Below are 21,074 nucleotides of genomic sequence, written 5' to 3' on the forward strand. Positions count from 1 at the left end.
GGTTAATATTACATCATTTGATATAGTCAAGTCTAAAATCCATGTAGTCTTGCCACTATTAATAAGATGAAAAATCTGACTTTCTGAATAAAATAAAATCACTATCAAATATTTAAAAATGCTATCATTTGTTTTGTTCAGACCACCTTTCATGAAAGTGAAAAACAATCTACCCATGTTTAAACTAGATTTTGACATAAATGACTGGAGATAATCTCAAAATTCAGACTTCCTAAAAAGTATATAATCTATCATTTACAACCTTACAGTACCTACGATTACACAAGAACAGATTAAATATATTTCATAATATTTTTAAATAAAACTTACATAATACCAAACATTATCAAACTAATTGTATACTGGCATTAGGAAAATATCAAATACAAACTTCAAAAACCATCATCAATCAGAATCAAATGACTTAGTATGTCTTCACACCGTCATAATTACTCCAAGATCATATTTGTACACAAACTTATACATGTCTTATATATCAACTAAGCACCTTTACTATTTGAATATGATTAATATGATACTAAACTGAATTAAAAAAATTACTCCCAAACAAAAAACAAAACAAAACTAGCATTCATGTAGAACTTCTTTAAACTAGTTTTTTACATAGATGACTAGAGATAATCCCAAAATTCAGACTTCCTAAACAGTACATCATGATAATCTCTTATTATTTACAGTAATGTTACAGTACCTACCATTATACAAGAACAGATTAAATCTATTTCATAATATCTTGTATCGGGTTGTGTAATGTCGGCTGGATTAGTATCCCTCACTTCTGTGTCTTCATTTTGTTTCCTTTTTTCGTCCAAAGGTCTTTCAACATGACCACGCGTTTTGACATTGTTATGTTTGGATGAGACAGAACGATATGCCATGTGCTTTTGGGTATTTTTAAAACACTTCACACGATTGGTTGAGATACACTGTCTTCCGGTTCAGTGACCAGTGATATAGTTCACAAAAAACTGTTTTACCCGCTAAATAAACCATTCGGAATACTTCAGTCCTTTCCGATATTTTCCGATTGGTGTGTAAACAACGCTATATTTACCGCAGTGCTTGCTAGCTGGTGCTGACAAATTGATGCGCACAAGATTCAGTAAAACGCGACTACATGCTCTCTACTTATAAATGCGTGACAAAATGAACAGATACGCGATATCACTCTCGTGCCCAAAAAGTGGATGTGCGACAGACAGATAAAAAACGCGTATTATCACGTATTACACGCCCTAGATTAGGCTCTACACCTTATAATTTCATTAAACAAACAGCTTTTGTTAATTTCTGTTGGCACAGCTATAGAATGTTTATGACCAAGTCCTGGTAGTGAATCTCTGCAAACTGGTTTGGTACTTATGGTACTTCTAGCTTACAGGTGCATACAGATGAACAGTATTTTGCTCACAACTAAGGTAGACGCACTGTATAAATTACAATGGCTTTTACTCCAAGGCTGAAATGATGCTACATCAAGACATGTTTTAAAACAAACCATTTGTAGAGCTAGGCTATTCTGTAGGTTTCGAAATTCAACATGTATCTAAACCTCAGACAGGAAAGAAAAAAAAGCAACAGAAGTGGCGCAATAAAAAAATATATCATTCGCGCCATTGTTCCGAGATCACAAATTCCCAACAACGCCTCAGTAAATCACAGCAACACTAGCCAATCGCAAGCATCTGCGCTTATGGATGCAGAAGAGGGAAGACAGTGTATTACACTGTCCTGTGATGCAGCATGAGCAGCGATTCAAAAAGATGCACAATTATATGCTTGCCTTCACTCTCTCCAGCTGACAGTTGTGTTATAGGGTAGAATTAGCTAGTGGGTAGAAGTTAGCAAATAAAAATTGGGTAACTCGAAGCAGCATGATCAGGAGGCACTGCTTTCTTCATGCAGTTTGTCACCCGTTTCACATGAAATAGTCAAGTTCTACAACGGATCTTTTAGGAACATTACTATGGAACAATTTCACAGAGTGACCATACATCTCAAAGCTGGATGTCCCTCAGCTACGCTGGGAATGAAAGTTTACAGCCAGCTCCAAGTGGTGACTCAGTGTTTAAGGCCCTAGACTACTGCTCAGAAGGTTGAGAGATCAAATCCCAGCACTGCCAAGCTACCAGTGCAGAGCCCTTGAGCAGAGCCCATAACCTTCATCTGCTTCATCTTGCACAGATAAAAGCCTTCACTCTCCCCAGAGTGAAGGCTTGGCATTTCAAATTCTTGGGGTGGTGGTGAATGAGGTAATTATATATGAATGTGTACATCTTTTACACAGGGATGAGAATGGGACATTAAAAAAAAAAAAAAGTCTGAAATGTCTGCCAAGGGCAGACATAATGCACGCAAAGCATGCATGGGGGGGGGGGTGGGGGGGGGGAGGTGGGGGGGGGTGTTCAAAGGGGGATGCGCCTTTATATATATATATATATATATATATATATATATATATATATATATATATATGAATGTTTTCAAATTCAATGATGGTTTAAAACGTTTATAAACTAAGATAACAAATCCCTACAGATACATTTTATTTATATATATTAGTGCTGTCAAAAATGTCGCATTAACACGTTAACTTGACTCAATTTTAACGGCGATAATTTTTTTATCGCGAGATTAACGCTCTGTGACATGTAGGTTTTTCATAAGCTTTTGAAACTGCCAGGAACTTGGAACAGAGACTTTGCTTAGAAAAACGATAGCAGCTAGCCACGCCCCGCACAGCCAGAGTCCTCTGCCCTCCTCCCTCAAAGAACCAGCGCGGGCAGGGCACGCTAGTAGAGATGGGATTTATGGCTCTTTGATGGGATCTGCATCTTTGTGATCCGTTCTTTGAAAAGAGCCGTTCAAAAGACTGGCTCATTTGGCCCTTTTTAAATATTTATTCAGTTTTAAGAAGACAGTGTCTAAAGAAGCCAGATCCCTCTGAACTGTAAACTCAATGCTATCCCAGAAATCCTTCCTGTAATATGCAAATTTGGCCGCCTCTGATTGGACAGCGCGACGCATCAACAGGCAGAAAGCGTAAAAGTACAAAATGTGTTAAGTGAGCTGAAACAGTAAAGATCAGATTCAATGCAATATTTATCAACGAACAACTTAAAGTTAATATAATAGTGTACTTTATATTATAAATCAAGCATGTCAAGCCTACCGTCACTGTGTAACCTGTCTCTCTGATAGACTAACTCAAGCAGTAGATTACTTCACTCATAGTTCTCTTGTTAGTCTCGGGACAAAGAGCCACGGTGCTCAGCTTAGGTTTCAGTTTGCAGTGGCTGCGTCAAGACGCGTTATGCTTTGCAATAAGAAAAACATTGGTACAAAACAAGCCCATTTACTTTATGCTGGTAAGGGAATTACAATGGTTTTTCGTGTGACAAAAATGTGCGATTAATCGCGAGTTAACTATGACAGTCGCGACATTAATCGCGATTAAATATTTTAATCGCTTGACAGCACTTATTTATATATATATATATATATATATATATATATATATATATATATATATATATATATATATATATATATATAGTGAGCGATAATGGAGGTAACCGTAACGATATATTAGATTCCTCCTGACTCTGACAACTTAAGTAAAACGTACCTTTGTGCTTTTTTGTTTTGATGTGCTCCTGGATGTTTCTAGCTCCTCTGTTTCCATAATTGATCATATCTGAGCACAGAATACACAGAACCTTTCCCGGCACGTCCACTTTTCGGATATGTTCCGTCAGGCACGTCGTCACAGTTTGTGTCCCTATCTGCACGGTAACGCTACGATCGAGCCATGCCCATCGGAAACAGTTCTTTATCCCGTTCGATTTATCGATTTCCCTGGCATGATCATTTTTGCGGTCCAAAACTTTCGCCATATTGGCGAAGTAACTTTGAAAACTAACCAAAATAACCAAAACTTAAGAAGTGATCAAAACCGTGTACATATAGCTTGTTTCTCCGTGAATTGTAGAAGTGAGATGAAACTAGCACCAAAACGTTGCCGGAAATCGTCGTGAGTTGTCGTTAGCATAAATATTGAAGAAAGCAATGACGATTTCTGTTATCACAGCTGCAACTAATTTTGCAATGAGCGTTGCCGAAAGATGCTGGCGGGTGGTCGGTCCTGCCTGCTTGTGCCACCACAAGCCTCGCCTCGTGCCGACCCCCCAAAATTTTGTCAACGGATTTACACGTTTCACAAAAATGACATTTTCAGCAGGATAAACTCGGAATTCCGCAGAAAATTCTCATCTCTGTTTACACTACATGTCCAACAGTATGTGGACACCTGACCATCACACTCGTGCTTTTTGAACATTCTATTACAGATTTAGTCCCCCTTTAGTTTACTTTTCCACTCTTCTGGGAAAACTTTCCTCTAGATTCTGGAGTCTGGCTGTGAGGATCTGCTCATGTGGGCATTAATGAATTTAGGCTCCGATGTCGGGTGAGGTGGTCTGGTGTGCAGTCAGCATTCCGGTTCATCCCAAAGATGTTCAGTGGGGTTGAGGTCAGGGCTCTGTGCAGCATCTTTGCAAACCATGTTTTCATGGAGCTCGCTTTGTGGTGCACCATCATGCTAGAACAGGTTTGGGTCCCTTAGTTCCATTGAAAGAAATTGTAATGTTACTGTATACAGACATCCAATACAGTTGTGTGATGGTCAGGTGTCCACAAACTTTTGGCCATACAGTGTATTTATGTCTCAAAACAAAAGCATATTGTGGCAAAACAAGGATGAGGCGGCTTAGCATTCAGCACTGGTTAAACAGAGTTTGATATTACATAATCCACACTTTGGATGTTCTGCGTTTAGTCCCATCCTACAGAAAATGACGACTTACTCCGATCTTCAGGAAGAATTTTTTATGGGCTAGCTGTTAGGCTGAGGTAACAGAATCCAGCATGGTGACCTTTCACTCATTGACGACATCTACCCAAGTGTGTAAGGGTGTATGACTCACCAGGTACCACTGCTGTGCAAACTTTGGGTCAACTGGCTCGGAGTAAATGTCCCTCTTCTTCCTTCGTTTCACCACTTGCTGCTCTGCCCATTTTACCTTAAGAAACACACAGTCGTATTAAAGCACGTTTGACACTCAAAGTAACCAACAAGGCTGTATCAACAAACCTTAGCTGTTACTATATACTCCGGATTCTGATGCTAATAAAGCATCAGATTTGGCAGTTGCTATTAACATATATTCTTTACTCCAGTTATATTACTGTAAATCAACTCACTAATTAATTAATTAGGAAATATGATCCTACAACAAGCATCAGTGTTCTTTAGGACTCTACACTTAATCTGCCACCCTCTCCCAGGCCTCAGCAGCACTGAAATTAGATGTTATTTCAGATGTTGAGGCAAGCAGTCACTGCTCGAGTGCTTCAAAAAAGGAAATCTGTCCATCAACTATAAACAGCATTTCTAATTTCAGAATGACTTAAACTTACTTAGAAAACACATGCTTGGTGAGAAGGCACGTACAACAGTTTACTAACGATTAAATAAGTTTAGCATGTGTCTCAACGCTCATCAATAATGATTCCTACATGTTAAAATGGTCCTAGTAATATACCAATTATAACAAACAATTGGTAATGGCTTTGGAAACCTGTAAAGTAGTCAAGCCAATAAGGGCCAGTAAACGGAGAAAGAACACAGGTAGATAAACTCCTGACAGAGGCAGAACATCCAGCCTCCTCTGTTCAGCAGCAAAGTGACAGCTCAGCTGAAGTGATCAGAGCACACAGTGAAAGTAAGTCATGACTGACAAAGCTGCAAGGACAGGATGAAAGCAGCACATCATCAAGGCGGTTACTTAGGGGAATAACCCAGGTATCCAGCATTCAGGTTCATAACGCACTGCTCGACCCACAGGCAAGTACCACAAAATGAGCAAACTTTATTCTAAAAATGGTTTCATTTGGAAAGTAACACCCACAAAGAAAAGGGAGTGGGAAACAAAAGAAAAAAAAAAAGCTAACAACAGTTTAACGTCAGACATCCGATAACATCAAAGAGTTTGACTTGTACAAAAAGAGCAACCAATATGCACATGTATACCTGCGGTCAGAAGTTTACATCATTGACACGAAGGTCATGACGTGATCAGGCTTTTAATTAACTGTTCTTTTTCCGGGGAAGAACAATTATACAAACTGCATCTTTAAGGGGGGGGGGGGGGGGGGGGGATCTTGGGCACAAATTTTAATTCAGTTTGGGTCGTCTGAAATCTGAGGGTTAAAATAATACATACAAACCATTAGCTAAACGTTTGAAACGTGGATATAAAATCAGGTGTTCCAACAGGACAATGACCCCAAAAGCACAACACACATTCTGCCAGAAGCTTGTTCATGTTCACAAAAAGTGTCCGGTCAAGGTAAACAATATAACGTGCAATACCTCTTCCGTTGGCTCTCCCCCCCCCCCCCCCCATATCTTATTCTTTTTTTATATTTGTATATGCAAATACCTAATTTAATTTATCTAGAAGTTCTCTCTCCATTTCTATTCTCTGTTTATCCTGTAATGATGATACTGGAATTTTAATTTCCCTGAGGGAACCCTCCCAAAGGGATCAATAAAGTTCTATCTAATCTAAAATCTAAAATCTAAGGGACAATTAACCAAATATTAGGTGTGCTGTATGCATAATTTTGACCCTGTGCTAATTTCAGACAACTCAAAATAAATTAAAACTTGTGCACCAAAGTCTTTATTATTAAATATGCATGTTGCATAAATCAGTCTGCCCCAGAAAAAGAAACGTTCAAAGGAATCATTAAAAGCCCAGTATTTGACAGTCATGCCCATAATGAGTATGTAAACTTCTGACCACAACCTAACCTACTTTACCGATGTAAACTGCTGGGGTTTTATACCATTTGAAATAAAGTCATTATAATTTCATTATTATTTTTAAACAAATTATACACTTATAAATACCTTTAACGTACTACATGCAAGTAGTAGATCTCTATTGTCCTTAAGGCTTCTCTCTCCTCACAATGCTCCCAGGCTCATCAGGATAAATTACAGTTACAAGTAGAATAGTTAATCTAGAAGAAAAACCACAAGCGATGGACATTAGGCCCACCACAGCTTAATGATATTAAACCAGTTGCAGCTGAACAGGAGGAGGAGTGTGACAATAGCTTTAATATGAATGGCCTCTTTAATATTAATGTTTCCAATGCGAAACCCCTTTTTTAAATTAAATTGATTTAGGGTAAAACGTGCCATCCTTTTAAATTACAAGACATACTGATGAAATGGGCAACCTTTAGTCTTGTACCATATAGTCCTCTGTTATCCATCAACTGATTCAATAAAACCTGTCTGAGGATTTTCAGTTTTGAAGTGCATGCCTATTTGAACTACAATCCCAATTGCAAAAAAGTTGGGACAAAGTACAAATTGTAAATAAAAATGGAATGCAATGATGTGGAAGTTTCAAAATTCCATATTTTATTCAGAATAGAACATAGATGACATATCAAATGTTTAAACTGAGAAAATGTATCATTTAAAGAGAAAAATTAGGAGATTTTAAATTTCATGACAACATCTCAATAAAGTTGGGACAAGGCCATGTTTACCACTGTGAGACATCCCCTTTTCTCTTTACAACAGTCTGTAAACGTCTGGGGACTGAGGAGACAAGTTGCTCAAGTTTAGGGATAGGAATGTTAACCCATTCTTGTCTAATGTAGGATTCTAGTTGCTCAACTGTCTTAGGTCTTTTTTGTCGTATCTTTCGTTTTATGATGCGCCAAATGTTTTCTATGGGTGAAAGATCTGGACTGCAGGCTGGCCAGTTCAGTACCCGGACCCTTCTTCTACGCAGCCATGATGCTGTAATTGATGCAGTATGTGGTTTGGCATTATCATGTTGGAAAATGCAAGGTCTTCCCTGAAAGAGACGTCGTCTGGATGGGAGCATGTGTTGCTCTAGAACCTGGATATACCTTTCAGCATTGATGGTGTCTTTCCAGATGTGCAAGTTGCCCATGCCACACGCACTAATGCAACCCCATACCATCAGAGGCGCAGGCTTCTGAACTGAGCGCTGATAACTTGGGTCGTCCTTCTCCTCTTTAGTCTGAATGACACGGCGTCCCTGATTTCCATAAAAAACTTCAAATTTTGATTTGTCTGACCACAGAACAGTTTTCCACTTTGCCACAGTCCATTTTAAATGAGCCTTGGCCCAGAGAAGACGTCTGCGCTTCTGGATCATGTTTAGATACGGCTTCTTCTTTGAACTATAGAGTTTTAGCTGGCAATGGCGGATGGCACAGTGAATTGTGTTCGCAGATAATGTTCTCTGGAAATATTCCTGAGCCCATTTTGTGATTTCCAATACAGAAGCATGCCTGTATGTGATGCAGTGCCATCTAAGGGCCCGAAGATCACGGGCACCCAGTATGGTTTTCCGGCCTTGACCCTTATGCACAGAGATTCTTCCAGATTCTCTGAATCTTTTGATATTATGCACTGTAGATGATGATATGTTCAAACTCTTTGCAATTTTACACTGTCGAACTCCTTTCTGATATTGCTCCACTATGTGTCGGAGCAGAATTAGGGGGATTGGTGATCCTCTTCCCATCTTTACTTCTGAGAGCCGCTGCCACTCCAAGATGCTCTTTTTATACCCAGTCATGTTAATGACCTATTGCCAATTGACCTAATGAGTTGCAATTTGGTCCTCCAGCTGTTCCTTTTTTGTACCTTTAACTTTTCCAGCCTCTTATTGCCCCTGTCCCAACTTTTTTGAGATGTGTTGCTGTCATGAAATTTCAAATGAGCCAATATTTGGCATGAAATTTCAAAATGTCTCACTTTCGACATTTGATATGTTCTATTGTGAATACAATATCAGTTTGAGATTTGTAAATTATTGCATTCCGTTTTTATTTACAATTTGTACTTTGTCCCAACTTTTTTGGAATCGGGGTTGTATAAATGTGGATTAACACTGCCTTTTCCAGATTATTTTGATGTCCAATATCTTTGTCATTTTAGTTATAATGTCATCATTATATTAAAAAGCTGTCTGAGCCTAATATATATCCATTTATTCTATGCACATTCACTGGATATAAGCAATCACACACACTGATTGGCTACTTAACTACTAGGCTATCAGCTCATACTGTGAGTAGAGAAAAACAAATGGCAAAGCGCATTACTGAATCAACTGTGGATGAAATATATATGAGAAGAATGCATCTTTTATTTTTCAAGAATTAGCATTTCTCACAAATTGCTACTGTCATTTTGCCAGTTTGTTTACATTCTAAGTGGAAATGATTTTGTCTGACGTTTTGTACAAAAGGTTTTATTTCTCGAATTTGCAAAAAATAAAAATGCTCTGTTTCTCAAAATCCAGTAAATATGGATAGAATAAAACAGTTATTCCACTCAATCTCTTCGCTACGCGCCTCGTCAGCTATCAGCTCATGTATGACTCAATTTCGTGGAATAACTGTTAGAGATGTATTGAATAAAGGGAACTAATCAGAACTAAATCAAGAATTCCAAGTGGTCAATCATCTGAGACCAACTAAACCAGGGGTGTCAAACCTGATCCATAAAGGGCCGTGTGGCTGCAGGTTTTCATTCCAGCCATGCAGCAGCACACCTGACTTGGCTCATTCAATCAACTGAACTGTCTTCACACAGTCAAATACTTGCAGCCACACCCACCCTTGATTAAAGGGTGGGTGTGTCAGTTGATTGAATAAGCCAAATCAGGGTGCTGCTGCATGGCTGGAATGAAAACCTGCAGCCACACGGCCCTTTATGGATCAGGTTTGACACCCCTGAACTAAACCCTAGCTTTTTTTTTTTTAAACACGTCAAAAAGTAGTAGACTGAGGCTCATGGGATAATCTCAATTTCTCAATAATCCTGGACAAACAAGAGATACTGTCCAACTCCCCTCCTTGACACCAATGGAAATCGAAAGCATTCACCATCAGTAAACAATGATGGCCAGAGTTAATAATGCATACTTGACAGCACTCTTGTGACAGACATTTGTTAAGACCATGTCTAGGTTCACTTCACGGACTGCCAACAGATGCCTCTTTTCCACCAAATCAGTTCCAGGGCTGGTTCGGGGCCAGTGCTGGTTCACAACTCGTTCAACTTGCGAGCCAGCTGAGAACCAGTTTGCTTTTCCATAGCTCGCGGTGCTAAGGGAAGCCACGTCATTGCGTCGCTGTATACGTCAGTTACGTCGTTGTATACGTCAGTTACGTCGCTAAGTTTGCATAAACCTTGGCGTGAATATCGAAGCAAAAACAACACGGAAGAAGCAGCAGCAACAATAATAATAATAATGGATGACTTCGCGTTTGTACAGCTGCGGCTTCTCGTCGCTTAAAAATGGCGATCTTTCGAAGTCTTATTGTTGTTGGTCTTAACAACTCCGCCCCGCTGACGTAAGCAGTTCTTTCCTCTGGCCCAGCAGAGAGTTGGTGCTAGCCTGGTTTTTCTGGCCCCAGAGCCAGTTCTTTGTCAGTGGAAACAGAAAACCCGGTTCCAAACTAAGCACTGGCCCCGAACCAGCCCTGGAACTGCTTTGGTGGAAAAGGGGCAAGACAGGACTAACTCCATTCCAACCAGTTTCACTGTTTCGTTTCGGTCAGGTACCACCCGAACTTCATCAGCTTTTCTTTGGTTAAATCAGACACAAGGTATGCCACCAATTCTTGCCGGAGCAGTTGGGGGTTAGGTGCCTTGCTCAAGGGCACTTCAGCCAGTCCTGCTGGTCCAGGGAATCAAACCAGTGACCTTTTGGCCCCAAATCTGCTTCTCTAACCATTAGGCCATAGCTTTCCTCCAACCCCTAGTACACTGTTAATGAGGTTCCATGCTAAACTTTGTGAGTGAGAATCGCTTGATCCTTAGAGTAGCAACTAACTCTGATTACTATGTACACAGCCCTAATATTAACAGGATTCTGACTCCTATAAAGACATTTCAATCAACGCATAAGGGCAATTAGAAAATAATTAGAAGTTTGTAGGAATTGAAAGCATGCTACCATTGCAATACTTATGATGCAGAACTGCAGAAGTGTGTTATTTGCTAATAAGCAAAGTGTCTGATCTGCTGAAGCATCGACTAAAGATCAGCAGCACAAAAACAAGCTAAGCCTAATATGCCAGCCTTTTAGCTGTTCAGACTTTCAAGTAGATAAAAACACTGGCCAATGCCTAAAGTAGTGATTTTTCCATGTAATGGGAAAGGACTAAAAGATGCAGACCAGAAGCTCCAGCAGTGAAGATAAAAATCTGAATCTAAAAAACTGATAAAAGTCTGAAGCTTGTAATCTGGAAAAAGTTTAACTGATCAGCCAGACATTTCAAATATAGCAGGCAGTGGTGGGTAAAGCATATCTTTGGTCTGTCTGGACCAAAATTATGGTAATTTCCTCAGGGCATGATAGGAAATGTGACCCTATGATGCACAACAGGTCTGAAAACGCCTAAAAATCAATCCAAGGATAAAGTTCTGATCATCTTTGTAGCCTTTCCTATTTTTATAAAGTGCAGGTCAAATACAATTTCAAAAGTAGTGAAGGCAATATGTAAATGGGGGGAAAAAAAAAAAAGTTTGTTTTATCCATGTGGCTTCTGCCCACAAGTTGTGTTATTGGTGATAAGGGCCGTTTAAAAGCCAGGAAGGCTCCAATTTCAACTTGGCGCTAAGGGAGCAAAAGAATTCAACAACAGGAAGTGGAGCAGAGCAGCTAGCAGAAATCTCAAGCTTCGTTGAGAGGGTGGGCAAAGACATTTGGCACAACTGAAAGTCTTTCAGCAGCTTCAGTGCTTAAAGAGCCAAAATCACCTGCCTTAAATAATGTGGCTCCACTGTGGTTACATAAACGTTAGAAACGACCCGACAACCTGTGATTAGTAATGATGGCGCAAAAACTTCTCGATTCTGACATTTACAGAAGCTGCTTCAGGTCATGTTATGATTTTTGGTCATAGTTTCTGAATCAGTCCCATCTTGCCACAAGAGCATGTCCATTAGTATTTTATTTGTTCCAAAACCACATTAACTTCAATTAATCTGAGTTTAAAAATCAGTCAGGTTGGACAGTAAAAGCCAAGTAAAGGGGAGAGGAAAACTTTTCTTTTTTTTTTTTTAAAGGGGAGAATTTTTTTTTTTGGGCCCTCAAATCTTAATTGATTGCTGTTGGAACCTCTGGGGCGCCTCTGGTCTGGGACAGTCCCCACATTATAGAGACACATGCACATCCCACCCAGTGTGCAGCCATTGTGGCAAGATCCCAGGTGGCCTCATTATTCACACACCATCACTTCTGCACACCAGACCAGAGTGTTTTTGCACCTCGAGCTAAGCCAGCCTCACTCATGCAGGCTATCCAGCACAAGTGCGCAAGCAGGTCTTCGTCCCGTCTAGGTGAGTAATGGCACATGCTGATCCACTCAATGATTTCCATTAAGGAGATTTTCTAGCCTCTGGAACTGAAGGTGTGCCGATCATGTTTCACGTCACCTCTGATCTTGCCATCTGGATTGAAGCAGCTGGTGAGTGACAAACACTCAGAAGGCTCTGAATAGCTGCAGATGTTAGGCCGAGCCATTAGAGATACCGCGACTTCAAACGCTCGCGTTTCAAAAGTTGTCAAAGAAGCAGGAAAGCGTTCCTTTATGTGGTCTTAATGAAACACCACACAAATATAAGGAGTGGGGGTGAGCGTAGCCAGGGGAGATGGCACCATCAGATGAGCTTCTGAAAGGACTTTCAATTTAATTGTGGCACAAAGGGGTGGGAACTACGTGGAAGACTGTACAAGTCAAGGATGGCGTGGGCCAACAGAACAGATTGTAATCATGTTCAAATAAGACAAAGCAGGGCTTATCATGACGCTGATCTCACAGGGGAAATCACTTCCTAGGAAGACAGACAAGCCCTTACAAAGGTTACGCAAAGTTTTTTGCCAGTCCAAATTAAATCAATTCTAATCGCAAATCCCTAAAGAAAATGTTCATATGCATATTAAACTGGGCAATGTGTCGATACTTTTCATTTATTTGCACATAACCCAAACTATCATTTTGCATACGTGGTGAGAAATGCTCACAGTCACAATTACCAGAGGCCTTAAAAGCTGAATGCGCTGACTAAATCACACTGTGGTTTTAACAAGTTTTAAATTATTTCCATTTCTGCTAAACATCAGAGTGATTATTAAAACCAACAGCAAAAAGGAGGTTTTTTTTTTACTGCAGCAAAGTTGCTCATTAGACATGTTTGCCCAACATTCAGGACCAAGGACAACATAAAACGCACAAACTATCAATCAGTATAATGATTTTAGTCATCATATACTACCAATATTAAATGTTTGATAAAATCTACACTACTTGTGTTATACGTAGTGCTGTCAAAAATGTCGCGTTATTCACGCGTTAACTTGACTCAATTTTAACGGCGATAATTTTATCGCGAGATTAACGCTCTGTGACATGATGCCACGCCCCGCACAGCCAGAGTCCCCTGCCCTCCCCCGAAGAGCCACGGTGCTCGGCTTAGGTTTCGTTTTCCCATCGGTGGCTCCAGCCCCACTTTGCAGTGGCTGTGACAAGACATGTTATGCTCTGCAATAAAAAAAAAAAAAAAATTGGTACAACCAGTGTTCGAACTATGCCGATATTTTCGGGGGGTCCCTTATTTTCCCTCGGGGTGTGTGTGTGTGTGTGCTTGCGCTTGTCTCAGAGCGTGGCTCTCCATCGCGCGCTCACTTCGGATATGCAAATGCTTCCCGTTACACACGATTGCTGTGTCAATAAACATCATTTTGCCAATATTTTAGAGACCCCCCAACATTTCCCAAATCATGTTTTCAAGGGATCTCGGATCCCCCGTGTACCCCCGTAGTTCGAACGGTGAGCAAGCCCATTCACTTTATGCTGAGAAGAGAATTACAATGGTTTTTCATGTGACAAAAATGTGCGATTAAATTGCGATTAATCGCGAGTTAACCATGACAGTCGCGACATTAAATCGCGATTAAATATTTTAATCGCTTGACAGCACTAGTTATACGCAAAGTTCTAAATGATTATGAGATTGCATACAAATGCAGATGAAGAGAGGAAAAGGGAGACGACGTGAATGCCTTAACAGATACATGCCTGATCCTGTTCTAAACAAGACAGGTTTTTAATAACCGTGTATCAGATTCAGCGTTCCTTTTATTAATTTTCCTCAGGCCCTCAAATATAGATGAGTGAATTTCTATTACTGAAGAGAAATATGTTGGGCTTGTGGGCCAAGTAAACTTGTTTGATATTCCCAAAACACTTTGCCATCTCTTCTAGTCTGGCTTGAACTGTGGCATTATTACATTTTAACTAAATTATCCACACAGGGGAAGGGGAGAAAAAGAAAAAAATCAGTAACTCATATCACACAGAATAAAGACTACTTTTGAGTGTGCTGCCTCACGCTGCAATACTGAGTCATCTTAAAATGCCTGGAAGCGGTGTGGAACATTTCTGCATACCTGGGGTTCTCTGTGCAGGCGAATGTGTGTTCCTCTGTGTTCAGATAAAGACCTTTTCACCACCCTGCGGTGCCGGAAATGGTAGTATTCTCCAAATATCTGCCAAAACACACAGAGAAGAAACAACATTTAGACTCGTGTCTTAAAGGATATGCCTGGTAAAGCAGTTAGTTTGAAATGTTAAATGAGGAGGCATTCAAAATGCATTTAACACACCTAACACAAAACCACATCACCTTTCGCATTACTCACTAAAGAAAAGGCGGATACTTTAGGCAGTACATCTCTACAAAACATGCACAAAGGAGAGAAAAAAAAAAGTATTAAGCGCTAATGAAATACGTGGCAAGACAGCAAAAAAAAAAAAAGATCAAAAGGAGCAAGACAGAAGACAGGAGCGCACTAAAACATGAAGAGAGAAAAAAAAAACATCTGAGTGAAATAGACCTACAATAAGACAGCTACACTTAATGAAGCTGCCAAGTTAGGGCTGCCTTGATCAAAACGGGCAGCATGGATTAAGCTGCTCCAGTATAACAGGTCATCTTAGAGCGGTCCAAGTGCCCTTACCAAGACCTTGTTTTTAGATAAAAGGCAGACAATGATGAACGCACATGCTTGATGTACTGATCTCAAGTCAGCCAGCCTCCCATCCACACAAGTGCCAAGCTCCAAGTTTTCCAGCAGATCGATTCTCCCTTAACGAAAAAGAGAAAGCAGTAGCTCATGCGCTGCTAAACTCCTCATGTGCACGCAAGAAGCTTCGACATGTCCGTAACAAAAGGCTGTAAGGCATGATCTGGCTTAACACACAATTCAACCCCGGAATCCATCTAATGGGCCCTGAATGACAAACTGATAGTTTCATTAGATGCTGAGCAGCTGAATAGATCACTGTCAAGCTGGAGGAAAAACAAGACCGCAAAAGTAAACGAATAATCCTAAAATTCCGACACTGAAAACGTCGTGTTCTGATTTTTGCACATCCGTAGCTTGGAATTCATACAGTACTTTGAGTAAATCTCTTGTATACAAAGGACACTAGCTCGCTTAGCTCCACATGAACATGTTAAGTACATAAGCTCGATTTTGAGACACGGGCACTAATCCATTTGCATAATAATGTTTAGATGAATTATAGAAGGTGTAATACGTGACTAGGTTTGGAATCAATTTTAACAAACTACGGTAGTCATCTTTGGCTCCCCCCCCCAGCACTTCAGAAGTGGCTTTTCAGTTCTGATCTCTTCCCATTCCCTTTTATTTAATCCCGTGTAAACAGCTTGGATTACAACATGTCAACACAAATACCATAAGCTAAATAAAGCCAGTGTAGCAAAGAAAGGCAGAAAGCGTTCCGAAAACAGATTTGCTTCGAGGCAGTGAGGCAAGCGGAGAAGCCTAGCAACCACAGAGAGAGAGAGAGAGAGAGAGAGAGAGAGAGAGAGAGAGAGAGAGAGAGAAATATCAGATTAGAGAACAGGGAAGCGATAGGAATAAAAGGATTAGAGCATAATGAAATAAGTCTGGTACAAAAGAAGAAGAAATGTTGGGTCTGATGGATAAAATTATAAGCAGCTCCTTTGCAATCATAATTCCTTATAATGCAGTGGAGAAGGGAATGTAGAGCCAAGAGCAGGTGCATTCTGTTCGAGCCAAGATAAGAGACTTAAAGGCTGGACACAAGTCACAGCTGGGTTTAATGCTTCCAGCTCCAGGCTTAGGCGAGCCGGAGATGAAAATAACGTCATATCTTTCAATGTCATATCATCCCACCATCAAGCTCAACTTCCCCGACATACACAAAGCAACTGCACATCCTTCCAAAAACACAGTAGGGATATCTGGAGCAGAGATTTTTCTTTAGCTTTTGATCTACAATCTTGAAACCTAAGCCAAAACCCACGGAATGCAGATGCATCTCGAGTTTCTAATGCCAAGTCTGGGAGGTCCTACACTTGCACTGCATCTCGAAGGAATGTAGAGGACGTCATGGAGAAGGATATTTATGGGCAAGTCTGAAAGCAGATCCTAAAAAATAGGAAAGGCACAGAAGTAATGCTAGCCTGTCAGCACTACGCTGTGCTAACATCTAAAAGCAGCGCGGTGTCGTGAGAAATGTGCAGGCGGCCTAATTATCTCCCAGTGTACCTTCGACTCATCATGTAGGTTCAGAAAGGAGAGCCAAGCAGCACTAGAGTTTGGAACAAGAGCCCCACATTCCCACGCAAATTAGTGCCATCATCTACAATTAGTCTCCACCTAACCTGACGTGTACAATTAGAGCTCCTAACTATCTGCATAGCAATCTTTACAAGCACACAATCTCCTGCTACATTTTAACTAGGGGAAGAGCTAATTGAAACCATAGTGTGTTCCAGTGGCGGAAAAAAACGAAACAAAGGTAGAGCGTAATGCTGACAGGCAGCACAGTGCGTATTAAATTTGCAGCAACCTCTAGGGATAATTAATGAAATGGAAGGGCCATCCAACAGCCTCATTGAAATGCAATGCCATGCATGTTTTCAAAATAATCCAGCAGTTGTTTATTTTCCAATCAAGCAAGCGTCAATATTAACTTGGCATAACAAAGGCGGCAAACCACCTGAAAACAAGAATTAATTCTGATGAAAAGAATAACCCACATGTTACTCTTGGGATACAAGAGCAGCCTTGGCTCATGGTAATGCTCTCTCTCACACACACACACCAAAATCTCTGGAGTGCTTTACAATCCATGAAAGGCCTTGTAAATATATACATGGTCAGCAATTGCCTTTACCTTCAGGGCAGGCCCATCTCTGACTTTTTTTTTTTAATTTTCACTATTGCCTCTTTTCCACCAAAGCAGTTCCAGGGCTGGTTCGGGGCCAGTGCTAAGTTTGGAACCGGGTTTTCTGTTTCCACTGACAAAGAACTGGCTCTGGGGCCAGAAAAAAAAAATGGTTCCAGGCTAGCACCAGCTCTCTGCTGGGCCAGAGGAAAGAACCGCTTACGTCAGCGGAGGGCTGGAGTCGTTAAGACCAACAATAAGACCGCGAAAGATCGCCATTTTTAAGCGACGAGAAGCAACAGCTGTACAAACGAAGTCATCCATTATTATTGTTGCTGCTGCTTCTTCTTCCGCGTTGTTTTTGCGGCGATATTCACGCCAAGGTTTATGCAAACGTAGCAACGTAACTGATGTATACAGCGACGTAATGACATGGCTTCCCTTAGCACCGCGAGCTATGGAAAAGCAAACTGGTTCTCAGCTGGCTCGCAAGTTGAACGAGTTGTGAACCAGCACCGGCCCCGAACCAACCCTGGAACTGATTTGGTGGAAAAGGGGCATATGGTAGCCTATTCAGGCACTAAAAAGGAATATCAGCCTAATCATGTACATCATACACAAAATACAAGTCTGAAAACTCTATAGTGGGAATTTATATAGAAAGCACGCGCACACATTCAAGTTAGTTTACATAAATTCTTAAAGAAAAATGCACACCATCTCCGTTAGCCACACATGTGAACCCACACGTGCAAGCAACAGATAAAAGAAAAATCCATCCCCAAAAATATGAGGCCCAAATTTGCAGCTTGAACGGGCAGCAGAAGATGGCCATCTGGGATTTTTCACCCAGGATGAACTTGTCCTCCATCTCTCCTGGACCCTTCCGTCTCAGAGTTGCCCCCCGTTCACCTTATGATGTCCTCTTAAACATCAGAACCCTACACTTCTATAAACCGTTTTCCTTTTTTAGAAGAATATTCCATACTGTCACTGTGCATTATTCATGCCTTCATTCACTCTCCCTAAATTTCAACACCTTGAGCTAGAGGTGTGCACTGGGACAGGGATTCTTTGAAACTCGAAGGAAAAAAACAAACAAAAAAACCCACAAGTGTGAGCAGGCTTGAATGCAACGTTTATTACTGCAGGAGGATACTGGAGGTGGCAGGGTGCTCCAACCAAGTTCATTAGACAACACTGCAAGTGCCCAGAAGCAAAAATAAGGAACTGGCAGGATTGGGCATTTTTCCTGACAGGAAGATGGGACTGGGATTAAAAATTAGTCCCACACATGCCTCAACCTTAAGGACTTAATTCCAAACCCAGGCTCCTTTGTTGGGAGGAGCTCGAGATCACAGGTTTGCCTTCACATACTCCCACGCCATGGATCAACTGCACAATTCCATACATCACTTTTGCAAAAATGGGAGGCATGAGTTTTGTCCATTTATTATTACTTTTCTACCAACACTCAAGCAGTGAACAGCAATTTTTGAATGTATGGCATCTCACGCAGGAATACCTGCCAACAAGGTACCAATCTCAGATTTTTCACCAGCAGGCGAACGAGAAATGCCGGCTTTTCGCAATCTTAGTGTCAATAGTCGAACCATTAAAGGTCAGCTAATAACAGCACTCCAGACCTATGAAAGGTGTTGTTTTATACATCAATAACCATAATAACTTTCCCCAACATCATGAAAAGTAGAAAGGAACATAAGTGAACAGTGTTACTCAGTACATGGCTCCATGGTGGATAACTTCCACACCTCATGAATCACACCAGGGTTTGATGACTGAACCCCAAATCACCACTTTCAAAAGGATCAGAGACCAGTTTCTTGGACATCTCCCAGGCTCAAAACCTGTGTTCATACATCAACTGTACATTGGGCTCACATAGCCCTGAGTTGGGGGGAGGATGGATGGATAAAAATAAAAACAGAATAAAATCGCAAGTGTTAAAACAAATTGGTATGATGGATGCATACACTCAACCTACTTAAAATAGGTGGTCAGACAAATGTCGAAAAGAGTTAAAGCAGGGGTTTTCAGAGTGTGGGAGAGTCAGCCCCCCCTCGGAGAGCAAATAAACAACAGCGCCCCCCCTTACAATTTTTGTTGTTGCTATACTTAATGTTCCATTCGTATTTTTAAAAAATGGTTGTTGTACACATTTTTTTCTTTTTCACATTTTAAACATTTGTGCTTTTTTAAAACATCTTGTTTTACACATTTTAAACATCTCATAGCATCGTTAGCTAGCACCTCTTGGCAGACACATACTGTGGCAGTGGAGCATCTTCAGATCCAGTCCATGAAAATCCAAACTTGAAATAATCGTGGTCATACTTCCTTCGTTTTCCAGTCCCCCAGGATTCCGCAGGCCTTTTTTGAGATTGTTGTGGGCTAAAATGTCTGATGTTGCGGGGGTTTTTCCAAAAAATTGCGATGAAAGTTGCAGTGTTTTTTAGGTTTTTGTTGCGATTACATTGCAGGAGGAAGTGAAAGTTGCAAGAAATTGTTGCGATTTTCTCTTTTTGTGATTAAAATTGAGTGATAAGTTATTACTGAAAAAAAAACAAACACTGAGAAATGGTCCTATAAAAACTTTACCAATATAAAAGATTAGCAGGACTACAAAACTGCAGAAAAATAGGCTTTACTTATCCAAATGCACCTGTTGGTTCAAAAGTTAAAGTGCATAGAACCTCACAGCACATGAAGTTACCTTAAAATATAATATAAATGCCTCAGCTTTCATGTAAGAAAAAAAAACTATTAACACTAGTACTGTGTGCAGGCAGTCTCTCCTGAAGACTAAATTAAACAATGATTATAAACTAATAAAATAAATGGCTCAGGCTTCATGGAAGAAAAAAAACAACAATTTGAACAGGATCTCACAGTATGATGCTGAAACTGCCTAAACAATGGAAAATAAAATACCATTTTGGCAAAAAATGTTGGCATCCATTAATTTCTTGTATTAAGTAAAAAAAATAAAGTGCACACAGTCCTTCACTGTAAACATAACACACTTTCAGTAACAGAATTTAAGCCTACATAAACACTGACTCGCACATCATGCAATGTTGCCAGATACTGCTGACGTTTTCCAGTCCAAAATATGTTCAAAACCCGCCAAAATGCACTTGAAACCGCCCAATCTGGCAACACTGCGCACATGCTGCTTCTCTTGAACGTATACATGGAAGTAAGGCGGAAAGTAATTTGCCGACGTCACCTCAAGATGACACCAACGATTGGTCAAATTTGCGGGAAAGTTGCGGTGATCGGATATAATTGCAACACCGCCCTGAATTTGCGGGGATTGGTTGAATTTGCGTTGAAGTTGCAAAACCGCAACATCTTGGAGGCTTGGTTTTTTTTACTTGGTCCAGACTCTGTCTCCTCACTCACTGTAGCTTTAGGTACTAAAAATCGATCCATTTTGTCTCTGGTAAAGGCTAGCTGAAGTTCGCTAAATGTCCGCAATAGTAACTTATTCTGGTTTATTTTTCCTCACGTTGCACCCCCCCCGAAGAACTCTGGCGCCCCCCAGGGGAGGCGCGCCCCACACTTTGAAAAGCCCCGAGTTAAAAGTAAAGTCAGCAGCTTTGCAGTCTTGAGGGAATTCATGATGAAATTTACATGCATTCCACACTACAGGTGATTCCTGGAAGCCCTCT

General features: G+C 40.6%; 1 protein-coding gene across 3 annotated transcripts in view; it reads right to left on the reverse strand.

Annotated features, from left to right (window-relative positions):
• Nucleotides 1–21,074, reverse strand: part of furina (furin (paired basic amino acid cleaving enzyme) a) — a 153,650-nt gene that overhangs the window by 48,157 nt on the left and 84,419 nt on the right. For all 3 annotated transcript variants that reach the window (XM_060941075.1, XM_060941076.1, XM_060941077.1), the window contains exons 3-4: nt 14,607–14,705; nt 5,007–5,102 (exon numbers count right to left, since the gene is read on the reverse strand). In XM_060941075.1, the coding sequence (XP_060797058.1) occupies nt 5,007–5,102; nt 14,607–14,705 (195 nt within the window). The remainder of the gene's footprint in view (nt 1–5,006; nt 5,103–14,606; nt 14,706–21,074) is intronic.

This window comes from Neoarius graeffei, chromosome 15 (genome assembly GCF_027579695.1).
Source record: "Neoarius graeffei isolate fNeoGra1 chromosome 15, fNeoGra1.pri, whole genome shotgun sequence".
Lineage (NCBI taxonomy): Eukaryota > Metazoa > Chordata > Actinopteri > Siluriformes > Ariidae > Neoarius > Neoarius graeffei.